The 13,384-nt window shown below is 37.6% G+C and overlaps 1 protein-coding gene across 6 annotated transcripts in view; it reads left to right on the top strand.

Annotated features, from left to right (window-relative positions):
* The window catches only part of C19H4orf33 (chromosome 19 C4orf33 homolog), a 306,277-nt gene that overhangs the window by 16,149 nt on the left and 276,744 nt on the right, over positions 1 to 13,384 (top strand). For 3 of the 6 annotated variants that reach the window (XR_005373915.1, XR_005373914.1, XM_038564639.1), the window contains exons 4-7: positions 961 to 1,021; positions 9,654 to 9,792; positions 9,925 to 10,124; positions 11,120 to 11,274. Coding sequence is in view for 4 of the 6 variants with exons in the window: in XM_038564639.1 (XP_038420567.1) it covers positions 961 to 1,021; positions 9,654 to 9,792; positions 9,925 to 10,124; positions 11,120 to 11,240 (521 nt within the window). In the remaining 2 variants the exon portion in view is untranslated. Of the gene's footprint in view, positions 1 to 960; positions 1,022 to 9,653; positions 9,793 to 9,924; positions 10,125 to 11,119; positions 12,929 to 13,384 lie in introns of those variants that run through there. The other 3 variants (XM_038564641.1, XM_038564642.1, XM_038564640.1) reach the window with 2 other exon arrangements.

The raw sequence follows: 13,384 nt of genomic DNA, 5'->3' as shown, positions 1-13,384 counted from the left end.
ATTTATAAGAAATAGGTATTATTTTCATAATTAAATAACTTTTAAAATATGATATGTTCAGAAAACTCCCGGAAATTATAAAGAAAAGAAAAATCACCTACCTGTATTCTCCCTCTCAAAGATAAGCAGTCATTTTTTGTATATCTATGCATATTTTGTAGACATCTAGACACAGGCACACGGGGATATTCTTATTCCATGTACATTTGGTTATTTTTCTGCAGCCTGCTTATCAAATATGATGGCTATCTTCCCATATCAAAAAAATTTAACTGTATATTTGTTTGTAATGTTTAACAGCTCTCCTGTATAATAGGAGTTTTAGTTGTACATTAGAGATAACCATTTAGATCATTCCCAATTTTTAAGCAATGCTTTGATGAATAGCATTATATTTATTTCTTTTCTCAGTTGTCTGATTATTTCCTTAAGATAAATTCCTAGAAGAAGATAACTGGTTCAAAGTCTGTGTAGCAGCGTTTATATATATATATATATATATATTTTTTTTTTTTTTTTGAAATCTCACCTAACACTAGGCTTTGTTAATATTTTTAACTTAGGACAGTTGGATATGGGAAAAAATTGATGATTTATTTTCTATGTATTTCCTCTTCCAAGCAATGTATATTTATTTTCTTTTCCCCTTTTCCAGTGGGGATAGAATCATGTTAAAAATAACGAGTTAGGACGCCTGGGTGGCTCAGCGGTTAAGCGCCTGTGTTTGGCTCAGGGCGTGATCCTAGAGTTCTGGGATCGAGTCCTGCATTGAGCTCCCATGGGGAGCCTGCTTCTCCTTCTGCCTATGTCTGCCTCTCTGTGTCTCTCATGAATAAATAAATAAAATCTTTTTTTAAAAAATTAAAATATTGAGTTAATTCATTTTATATTCTAAAAAATAAATTATTTATTACTGAAGCAAAGTTAAATTTCTTGGTATGTCTTATCTCTTTTCAAAAGTTGTGGAAGCATTTTTCTTGAATGACATAACCAAACAATATTTAGAAGTTGAACTTTGTCCGTAAGTATAAAATTTTTTCTAACTCATTACTATATAATTTGAATACAGTTAATTTCTAGTTATAAATGATATGATTCATGGTAAAAGCTCAACCAAAAGGAAGAATGCTAATCTGAATTAATTATTCATTATACATTATACATATGTATATGAATTATGTGTATTGTTATGTGTATTTTAAGTAAATATATCATATTTTATAAATGTTTGAAAATATGCTGATATATATAATTCACTAGTGTGGCTGATTTTCTAATAAATTGTAAAGTTTTTTGTAAAGTGAAAAATATAAATATATTTATCATTATAAATAACAAACTTTCACTACTTATTCTGAAATTTGCATCATTATGTATTAGCTATTCAGAAATAAAGGGAGATATAGATATAATGAATTGAACTATATTCTTTTAGGGAATTTTTTAAATGACTAGATTAAACTTGAATTTTATGTTTTACACAATTATGTATTTATGTATTCTTTACTCATCATTGAATTATTGAATGTATACTATGTCACTTTGTGTTCAATGCTAGGGATAAAAATTAAATCACACATAGGTTTTTTTAGACTTATCAAAAATATTAACCTTGGAATCATTTCAAATTTGACCAGTCCTTTAGGAACCCTCTTTATCTGGTTGGCAGTTTTTTCCTATATATGTAAAAAATAAATTTATGGCTGTCATCTAAATGTCATCTAAATTCTAAATTCATATAAATTCTGAATTAGTAAAGTAGTAATGAATATTTCTTGTATTGCCATTATTCATTTTAAGTGACCTTTAAATACCTCTCTGTATCTAATATCCAGTATCCTCTATATCTTTGTTGGGTGGACAGAGTCCCAAACAGTTGATTTGAATGAGATTTTAGATACCATTTTATTTTCCCTTAATTTGATTTCTTGCTAATTGTAATTTGGAAAACATAGCTGTTCACAATTTTATTTTTGAGAGTAGTCATATATCTTTGTGTGTTACCTTTTAACTAACATGACAGAATCTTTTACTGAAAACTATGATTTAACTGTCATGTGAGGTAAGAAAACTTCAATTATTATGTGATTAGTTTCATCATACAGGTGAGATAGCTAAGGCAAATAGGTTTATAACTTGTCTAGAAAGCAGTTAAGAACTTGGATAGAATTCTAAAGTTTTATCCTTAGTTTTATTTTTTTTTTATTTTTATTTTTTTTAATTTTTAATTTTTTTTTTAATTGGTGTTCAATTTACTAACATACAGAATAACACCCAGTGCCCGTCACCCATTCACTCCCACCCCCCGCCCTCCTCCCCTTCCACCACCCCTAGTTCGTTTCCCAGAGTTAGGAGTCTTTATGTTCTGTCTCCCTTTCTGATATTTCCCACACATTTCTTCCCCCTTCCCTTATATTCCCTTTCACTATTATTTATATTCCCCAAATGAATGAGAACATATAATGTTTGTCCTTCTCCGACTGACTTACTTCACTCAGCATAATACCCTCCAGTTCCATCCACGTTGAAGCAAATGGTGGGTATTTGTCATTTCTAATAGCTGAGTAATATTCCATTGTATACATAAACCACATCTTCTTTATCCATTCATCTTTCGTTGGACACCGAGGCTCCTTCCACAGTTTGGCTATCGTGGCCATTGCTGCTATAAACATCGGGGTGCAGGTGTCCCGGCGTTTCATTGCATCTGTATCTTTGGGGTAAATCCCCAGCAGTGCAATTGCTGGGTCGTAGGGCAGGTCTATTTTTAACTGTTTGAGGAACCTCCACACAGTTTTCCAGAGTGGCTGCACCAGTTCACATTCCCACCAACAGTGTATGAGGGTTCCCTTTTCTCCACATCCTCTCCAACATTTGTTGTTTCCTGCCTTGTTAATTTTCCCCATTCTCACTGGTGTGAGGTGGTATCTCATCGTGGTTTTGATTTGTATTTCCCTGATGGCCAGTGATGCAGAGCATTTTCTCATGTGCATGTTGGCCATGTCTATGTCTTCCTCTGTGAGATTTCTGTTCATGTCTTTTGCCCATTTCATGATTGGATTGTTTGTTTCTTTGGTGTTGAGTTTAAGAAGTTCTTTATAGATCTTGGAAACTAGCCCTTTATCTGATATGTCATTTGCAAATATCTTCTCCCATTCTGTAGGTTGTCTTTGAGTTTTGTTGACTGTATCCTTTGCTGTGCAAAAGCTTCTTATCTTGATGAAGTCCCAATAGTTCATTTTTGCTTTTGTTTCTTTTGCCTTCGTGGATGTATCTTGCAAGAAGTTACTATGGCCGAGTTCAAAAAGGGTGTTGCCTGTGTTCTTCTCTAGGATTTTGATGGAATCTTGTCTCACATTTAGATCTTTCATCCATTTTGAGTTTATCTTTGTGTATGGTGCAAGAGAGTGGTCTAGTTTCATTCTTCTGCATGTGGATGTCCAATTTTCCCAGCACCATTTATTGAAGAGACTGTCTTTCTTCCAATGGATAGTCTTTCCTCCTTTATCGAATATTAGTTGCCCATAAAGTTCAGGGTCCACTTCTGGATTCTCTATTCTGTTCCACTGATCTATGTGTCTGTTTTTGTGCCAGTACCACACTGTCTTGATGACCACAGCTTTGTAGTACAACCTGAAATCTGGCATTGTGATGCCCCCAGATATGGTTTTCTTTTTTAAAATTCCCCTGGCTATTCGGGGTCTTTTCTGATTCCACACAAATCTTAAAATAATTTGTTCTAACTCTCTGAAGAAAGTCCATGGTATTTTGATAGGGATTGCATTAAACGTGTATATTGCCCTGGGTAACATTGACATTTTCACAATATTAATTCTGCCAATCCATGAGCATGGAATATTTTTCCATCTCTTTGTGTCTTCCTCAATTTCTTTCAGAAGTGTTCTATAGTTTTGAGGGTATAGATCCTTTACATCTTTGGTGAGGTTTATTCCTAGGTATCTTATGCTTTTGGGTGCAATTGTAAATGGGATTGACTCCTTAATTTCTCTTTCTTCAGTCTCATTGTTAGTGTATAGAAATGCCACTGACTTCTGGGCATTGATTTTGTATCCTGCCACGCTACCGAATTGCTGTATGAGTTCTAGCAATCTTGGGGTGGAGACTTTTGGGTTTTCTATGTAGAGTATCATGTCATCGGCGAAGAGGGAGAGTTTGACTTCTTCTTTGCCAATTTGGATGCCTTTAATGTCTTTTTGTTGTCTGATTGCTGAGGCTAGGACTTCCAGTACTATGTTGAATAGCAGTGGTGAGAGTGGACATCCCTGTCTTGTTCCTGATCTTAGGGGAAAGGCTCCCAGTGCTTCCCCATTGAGAATGATATTTGCTGTGGGCTTTTCATAGATGGCTTTTAAGATGTCGAGGAATGTTCCCTCTATCCCTACACTCTGAAGAGTTTTAATCAGGAATGGATGCTGTATTTTGTCAAATGCTTTCTCTGCATCCAATGAGAGGATCATATGGTTCTTGGTTTTTCTCTTGCTGATATGATGAATCACATTGATTGTTTTACGGGTGTTGAACCAGCCTTGTGTCCCAGGGATAAATCCTACTTGGTCATGGTGAATAATTTTCTTAATGTACTGTTGGATCCTATTGGCCAGTATCTTGTTGAGAATTTTTGCATCCATGTTCATCAGGGATATTGGTCTGTAATTCTCCTTTTTGGCGGGGTCTTTGTCTGGCTTTGGAATTAAGGTGATGCTGGCTTCATAGAACGAATTTGGAAGTACTCCATCTCTTTCTATCTTTCCAAACAGCTTTAGGAGAATAGGTATGATTTCTTCTTTAAACGTTTGATAAAATTCTCCTGGGAAGCCATCTGGCCCTGGACTCTTGTGTCTTGGGAGGTTTTTGATGACTGCTTCAATTTCTTCCCTGGTTATTGGCCTGTTCAGGTTTTCTATTTCTTCCTGTTCCAGTTTTGGTAGTTTGTGGCTTTCCAGGAATGCGTCCATTTCTTCTAGATTGCCTAATTTATTGGCGTATAGCTGTTCATAATATGTTTTTAAAATCGTTTGTATTTCCTTGGTGTTGGTAGTGATCTCTCCTTTCTCATTCATGATTTTATTAATTTGAGTCTTCTCTCTCTTCTTTTTAATAAGGCTGGCTAATGGTTTATCTATCTTATTAATTCTTTCAAAGAACCAACTCCTGGTTCTGTTGATCTGTTCCACAGTTCTTCTGGTCTCGATTTCGTTGAGTTCTGCTCGAATCTTTATTAACTCCCTTCTTCTCTTGGGTGTAGGATCTATTTGCTGTTTTTTCTCTAGCTCCTTTATGTGTAAGGTTAGCTTTTGTATTTGAGTTCTTTCCAGTTTTTGAATGGATGCTTGTATTGCGATGTATTTCCCCCTTAGGACTGCTTTTGCTGCATCCCAAAGATTTTGAACGGTTGTATCTTCATTCTCATTAGTTTCCATGAATCTTTTTAATTCTTCCTTAATTTCCTGGTTGACCCTTTTATCTTTTAGCAGGATGGTCCTTAACCTCCATGTGTTTGAGGTCCTTCCAAACTTCTTGTTGTGATTTAGTTCTAATTTCAAGGCATTATGGTCCGAGAATATGCAGGGGACAATCCCAATCTTTTGGTATCGGTTCAGACCCGATTTGTGACCCAATATGTGGTCTATTCTGGAGAAAGTTCCATGTGCGCTTGAGAAGAATGTGTATTCAGTTGAGTTTGGATGTAAAGTTCTGTAGATATCTGTGAAATCCATCTGGTCCAGTGTATCATTTAAAGCTCTCGTTTCTTTGGAGATGTTTTGCTTAGAAGACCTATCGAGTATAGAAAGAGCTAGATTGAAGTCACCAAGTATAAGTGTATTATTATCTAAGTATTTCTTCACTTTGGTTAATAATTGATTTATATATTTGGCAGCTCCCACATTCGGAGCATATATATTGAGGATTGTTAAGTCCTCTTGTTGAATAGATCCTTTAAGTATGATATAGTGTCCCTCTTCATCTCTCACTACAGTCTTTGGGGTAAATTTTAGTTTATCTGATATAAGGATGGCTACCCCTGCTTTCTTTTGAGGACCATTCGAATGGTAAATGGTTCTCCAACCTTTTATTTTCAGGCTGCAGGTGTCCTTCTGTCTAAAATGAGTCTCTTGTAGACAGCAAATAGATGGGTCCTGCTTTTTTATCCAGTCTGAAACCCTGCGCCTTTTGATGGGGTCATTAAGCCCGTTCACATTCAGAGTTACTATTGAGAGATATGAGTTTAGTGTCATCATGATATCTATTCAGTCTTTGTTTTTGTGGACTGTTCCACTGAACTTCCTCTTAAAGGGGAATTTTAAGAGGCCCCCTTAAAATTTCTTGCAGAGCTGGTTTGGAGGTCACATATTCTTTTAGTTGCTGCCTGTCTTGGAAGCTCTTTATCTCTCCTTCCATTTTGAATGAGAGCCTTGCTGGATAAAGTATTCTTGGTTGCATGTTCTTCTCATTTAGGACCCTGAATATATCCTGCCAGCCCTTTCTGGCCTGCCAGGTCTCTGTGGAGAGGTCTGCTGTTACCCTAATACTCCTCCCCATAAAAGTCAGGGATTTCTTGTCTCTTGCTGCTTTAAGGATCTTCTCTTTATCTTTGGAATTTGCAAGCTTCACAATTAAATGTCGAGGTGTTGAACGGTTTTTATTGATTTTAGGGGGGGATCTCTCTATTTCCTGGATCTGAATGCCTGTTTCCCTTCCCAGATTAGGAAACTTTTCAGCTATGATTTGTTCAAATACATATTCTGGCCCTCTGGCCCTTTCGGCGCCCTCGGGAACCCCAATTAAACGTAGGTTTTTCTTCCTCAGGCTGTCGTTTATTTCCCTTAATCTATCTTCATGGTCTTTTAATTGTTTGTCTCTTTTTTCCTCAGTTTCCCTCTTTGCTATCAACTTGTCTTCTAGGTCACTCACTCGTTCTTCCACCTCGTTAACCCTCGTCGTTAGGACTTCTAGTTTGGATTGCATCTCATTCAATTGATTTTTAATTTCTGCCTGATTAGCTCTAAATTCTGCAGTCATGAAGTCTCTTGAGTCCTTTATACTTTTTTCTAGAGCCACCAGTAGCTGTATAATAGTGCTTCTGAATTGGCTTTCTGACATTGAATTGTAATCCAGATTTTGTAACTCTGTGGGAGAGAGGACTGTTTCTGAATCTTTCTTTTGAGGTGAGGTTTTCCTTCTAGTCATTTTGCTCAGTGCAGAGTGGCCAAAAGCAAGTTGTATTGGGAAAAAGAGAAAAAGAGAGGAGAGAAAGAAGGAAAGAAAAGACAAGCGAAAAAAAAACGAAAAAAAAAAAGAAGAAAAAGAGAAAGAAAAAGAAAGGAGAAAAAAAAGGGGGTGGGGGAAGGAAACAAATCAAAAAGCAAAACAAAACAAAAACAAAAACAAAAACAAACAAACAAAAAAAGAACCACCGGGGAGTATCTTCTGATTCTGTGTTCTTTAAGTCCCTTGGCTTCTCCTGGAAGTTGTCCGTCTAGCTGGTGTTCTGGGGGAGGGGCCTGTTGTGCTGATTTTCAGGTGTTAGCAGTTGGGGGAGCTGCTGTGCCCCTGCCTGGTGCAGGGCTCAGTGGGGGTTGTTTACCCCGTGAGGCCGCAGGAGGAACAGCCCCAGTGGCGGGGCAGCTCTGGAAACCTGGATTCAGCTCCCGCAGGAACTCCGGAGCTCTCCGTCTGCAGGGCCTGGAGGCTCCGGGGCGGGGCCGCTGATCTGCTCAGCTGGGGCAGGAGCGTCCTTGCTGTCCTGGGCCCTCCCGGCCTCTGCCCCTCCCGGGGGAGGCCGGATCCTGGGCTGTGTCCCGGCGCCCTGTGCTCCGGGGCCTGCGCTGTTGGATTCGCGCTCCCGGGCCGCGCAGCCCCCTCCGCGGAGCTGCCGCCCGAGCCCCTCCGAGCTGCTCCTGGAACCGCGCAGGCCCCTCCGCACGGAGCCTCTTCCTCTGCCCGAGCCCCTCCGAGCTGCTCCCGGGGCCGCGCAGCCCCCTCCGCGGAGCCGCCGCCCGAGCCCCTCCAGCTGCGCCGGGTCCCGCCGGGTCCCGCCGTCCGCGCTGCAGCCCTTAGGGAGCTCGGCGCACTCTCCTGGGCGCGCAGTTGCTCTGTTACTGTCCCAGGGAACCCGAGGGCATCCTCGCCCTCCTGGGTCCTGCTCCAACTCCCCACGAGCCCCTTTCCCCCGGGAAGGTCGGTGCAGCTCCTGCGTCTCCGGGTCGGGGCTCTCCTGTCCTGGGGACACTCGCCCCGGCCTCAGCCCGGCTCCTCGCGGGGCCCCTCCCCCTTGGAGGCCTTTTGTTTCTTTATTTCTTTTTCCCCGTCTTCCTACCTTGATAGAAGCGCGAACTCTCCTCACTGTTGCATTCCAGCTGGTCTCTCTTTAAATCTCAGGCCGAATTCATAGATTTTCAGGATAATTTGAAGGTTTTCTAGGTAGTTTGGTGGAGACAGGTGATTTGGAGACCCTGCTCTTCCGCCATCTTGCTCCTATCCTTAGTTTTAATTTTATTAGATGATACCAGTTTATTTTCACAAAGTGATGACTTCGTAGTAGATGAATAGGATAATTAGATTCTCTTTTGTTTTTAAATTATATGATAACCATTATGTATGAAATTAATAATTTAAAAAATATATTTTTAAGTTATTAAGAAGTTAAAAGAAGTATGTAGAGTAGTTTGGTTTCATTTATTACGGGACAGTTAATAATCAAGAATCATGCATTTGCTTCAGGCAGTCAACTCCTGTGATGGTTAATTAACCTCTGGGAAAGCAACATGAAGAATATTATTGTTTTAATTTGCAAGGAATTTTATTCCTTTTAGGATGTTCTTAAAGTTGCATAATAATAAAAATAAGCTGAGAACTTTTAAATGAAAACCAATGCTTGTTTTCTGTTAAAAATAGTTTATTGAAGGAAAGTCCTCTCTGAAAAGCTCACAACAGTCCATTTGAGAGGAAATGTTTAGTCTTTTCCACTGACAGTAAATTTGCTTCATGTAGCTATTTGAAATCCTTTAATTCTTACTGACCTGGCTAATCCCAATTATGCACTCTTGTTAGAATTCCATATGAGGATATATTTTATCTTTGAAAATGTGACATTAGTGTCAAAAACTAATGGTATAAAGCAGGAAAATACAAGAGGCAGACAGAACTGAGAGGACAGTTGTGGAAGAGAATAGATACAAGTTAAAATCTTCAGCATGTTCACTTCTATTAGACAATCTATGTTTTTATTTTCTATCTTCCTAATAAGCTTCAAGACAGTTTTGTTTTTTTGTTTTGTTTTGTTTTTTGTTTTTTTTTTTTTTTACAGAAGTAACCTTTAGTAAAGTTGTTGGATTCAGACTTATAAATCAGTGCCAGCTTCTTTTAGGGTACTTTATTTAGTTTTTGAAATGGGTTTTATTTTGAGCAGCAGATACTATGGTATGTCACACCCTTTTTCATATTTTGTACCATCTAACTGGTTGAAGTATTTTATGTAATTTCTTATTTATAAAATTTAAGAGGCAGTCTGAACATGTGTAGCTTTAGGCATTTGACTGCAGTTTTCTGAAAAATGAGATACTCAAAGATGATATTTCTAAGTAACTGAACACACTGATTCTCCCTATAATTATCTAATATTCATATTGTAGATATGCACATATTGCAGACATGAAGGAAAGTAAAGGAAATAACATTTGTTTCTTTCAAACACTCATGGGGAATTTTAATTTTGACAGTCATGGACAACATTTGGTGCTTTTACTCTCTGGAAGAAGAAATGTGTGGAAAGTAAGTAAATAAAAATATTAGACAAAATCCTTAAATATGTAATATACATATATGTTATATACATATCGTATATAAAATGTTTACAGTATAGATCTAAATTTACCTTTTGTATTTCACCTGTTATTTCTGTAGAAAGAACTTGCTCTGTCGTACAAAGTGTGCACAGGAGAGACAAAATGGGAAGGTAGAGCTTATCTTCCTTGGAGTTATTTTCCACCACATGTGACAAAATTCAATGCATTTGCTATTCATGGATCAAAAGATAAGAGAAACTATGAAGCTCTTTACCCTGTACCTCGACATGAACTGCAGCAAGGACAAAAACCTGATTTGTAAGTAGAAAATAAATGAAAATATGTTTCAACTCTGAGTTTTTTGAAAATGAATTATGCGTAGAACAGTAGTAACATTTTCACTCAAAGAAGATATGTATACAAATACCTAGTAGAGTCCTATGTTCCCTGATGGTCCCTAGTAAGTACTTGATAGACTGACTTTGGACAGACATAGTTTCTCTTACTTTTGTCAGTAGAGCACTTATATCTCCATAGCAGTATGAGAAAAGCCTTTCTTAGTATTGCAACAGCTGGTATCAAAGTATGGTTGCAAATTCATTTATGATCCCTTTCAGAGCTAATGGCCAGAGACATCTGTGTGTTTTCTGTGTAATTAAAGGGTTAATAAATCCTTTCTTGCTGTTTGAAAATGTGCCCTTCAGTTAAGTCTCTGGCTGTCTTCCCCTGATAACATCCATCATAAGATTGAGCCAGAGCAGAATGATTTTCTACACAGTTTAACATCCACTGTTACATGTTAGTTAAGGCTTTCTCTCCTTGGTAAGCCGCAATAGGTAAATGCTTTTCCTAGAAAGAAAAGAACTAGAATTAAATCTCTTTTACATTAAGTTCTCTTGCTTTGGCAAAGTAGTCTATCCTCTAAGCTACAGAGCTGAAACTTTAAAACAATTATCTATATGGCTTATAAAGTATTTCAAAATTTGAATGTAAAAACATCTCTGAGAGTATAATATTTTTCTAATGCTAGATAGAATGAGACAGGTTTTGAGTGTTGATTTTTATTTCTTCTCTCAGGTGTGAGGGAGCTTTTGTAGAATTAAGAGTGTTTTAAGATGTGGGTGAATTTCAGAGCTGAGTGTTTGATAGCAAGAATAAAAAAGTTGTACATATAGAATACATCTTACCTTTGGTATTTTTAAAATAGAATGTTGTTCTGTCACAAATGTGACAAAATGAATAGCCCTTCAGGACAACTATTTCACAAATGCATAATTCATTTCAATTCCCACCTTCTTTTTCTTTGTGTTTAGCCATCGTCTGGAATATTTCAAGCCTTTCGGTTTTAACACACTGCTTGGAGAAGAATGGAAACAACCAGAATCAGAGCTGTGGCTAACAGAGAAACCTGATGTACAGGAGTATAGTAGATGACCATATCAGTCATTTCTCCTCTGTATCTTTTAAGGTAAACCAATAATAAGTATAATCTTTTTTAATCACGATACCGCCAGCACATTTCAAGAACTGTTTTCATGGAGTTCAGTGAAAATATAGTATCTCTGGCAAGTTGTATATGAGTTAGCAAGAGAATAGGAAGTTTGTAGATGACTTTATCTAGAAAGTTAAAATGTTTCTCAGAGTCATTTAGTCTAGGAGTCATCACGTCAATCAGTTCTATCTGCCTTGCATCACCATCACCCCAGATATCCCTGATTCTGTCAACCAACATCATTATTTCTTTCCACTTCCCTAAACTTCAGCCAGCCTGAGACTAGAATATGTTATTTGTGCATTTTTTTGAATTCCGTGTAATGTACAGTAATTCTTTACTTAGAATCTTCTGTGCATTGTTGAAATGGGTTGAAAACAATGACCTATTCCAGTTGACAGGAGATCCTCATCCGTTAAGGCATCATAAGTTACATATGTATTTAACCATCTGTTTTCCCTGTCTTGTGACTATTTTTAGTGTGTGGAAGGAAATGAAATGGTCTTGAATTGGGGCAACAGATTCTACTTTCATTTACAAACAAGTGACATTTTCTTAATGCTGTTAAACCAGATGCCAAAATGTCTTCATTTTATTTTGTAAACATCAAATACTCCTAATCTAGAGCTTTTCAAATTTTGAATTGTCATATAGTTCAGAGTTTGAAGCCATCTAGTAGATCATCTATGAACTTCTCCACCAAACCTGGTCCTTCACTAGCTTTCTTAACTAAGAGATTAGCAGTCTTAGAGAAGAATTTTTTTAAGGACTTTTATTTTATTATTATTATTTTTAAAGATTTTATTTATTTATTCATAGAGATGCAGGGAGAGAGAGAGAGAGAGGCAGAGACACAAGCAGGCTCCATGCAGAGAGCCTGACATGGGACTCGATCCAGGGTCTCCAGATCACGCCCTGGGCTGCAGGCGGCGCTAAACCGCTGTGCCACCAGGGCTGCCCTTAAGGACTTTTATTACTTGTACAGAGTACCTAGTTGTCTGTCTGTTTGACAATATATTTTATCCTCTTCTTTTCTATTAACAGAACTTGAATTTTTAGGGGCACTACTTAAAAACATTTTTCCAGATTTCTTTGCAGTTAAAAATGACATGATAAAACGGTTCAGACTAATGAGATGTATGTATACATTGTCCAGTAGATCATTAAGAAAAGATGTTTTAACGGTGAAAGATTCAGCTGCCACATACCTTTTACCTTTTGTCTTTTTCTCCTGAATTGCATAATTGAAACCTGAGGTAACACACTAGCTGTATTGTATCAATGAGGAGACAGTCAATGAATAGTCAGCTGAGCAACAAGACAAAGGAGCCTGGGTTCTAAACAGTGCAATAGAGTAATGTATCATATCTGGACTACCTACCTATAGATTTCTTTATATAGGAGAAAATAAGCCACCTAATTTGTTTTTCTAAATTAATCTATAGGTTCACTACAATCCCAGTTAAAAATCCCAGAGGGAGTATAAATTGACAAACTGACTCAAATTTTATATAGAAATACAACGGACCGGGGTGCCTGAGTGGTTCAGCAGTTGAGCGTCTGCATTTGGCTCAAAGTGTGGTCCCAGGATCCGGGATCGAGTCCCACACTGGGCTCCTTGCCGGGAGCCTGCTTCTCCCTCTGACTGTGTCTCTGCCTCTCTCTCTCTCTCTCTCTCTCTCTCTCTCTCTCTCTCTCTCTCCCTCTCTCCCTCTGTGTCTCTCATGAATAAGTAAATAAAGTCTTTAAAAAAGACAAAAAAAGAAATATAAAGGACCTCAAAATAGCCAAAACAATTTTGAAAAAGAACAAAGTTGGAGGACTTATACAATCTGACTTTAGAACATACTATTAAGATTCAATAATGAAGGCAGTGTGCCCTTGGCATAGGTTTAAACAAATACATCAATGTAACAGGATGGAGAAACTAGAAAGAACAATGTGCAATCAGCTGATTTTTTTTTTTACAAAGGTGCCAATGTATTTAAAAAGGAAAAGGATAATCTTTTCAACAAATGGTATTGAAATAACTATAAAAAACATGAAAACAAAATCAAAACCTTCTCTCCTACTTAAAAGTCTACAG

The sequence above is a fragment of the Canis lupus genome, chromosome 19 (assembly GCF_011100685.1).
Source record: "Canis lupus familiaris isolate Mischka breed German Shepherd chromosome 19, alternate assembly UU_Cfam_GSD_1.0, whole genome shotgun sequence".
In the NCBI taxonomy this organism is placed as follows: domain Eukaryota; kingdom Metazoa; phylum Chordata; class Mammalia; order Carnivora; family Canidae; genus Canis; species Canis lupus.
This window is presented reverse-complemented; position numbering and strand designations above follow the sequence as displayed.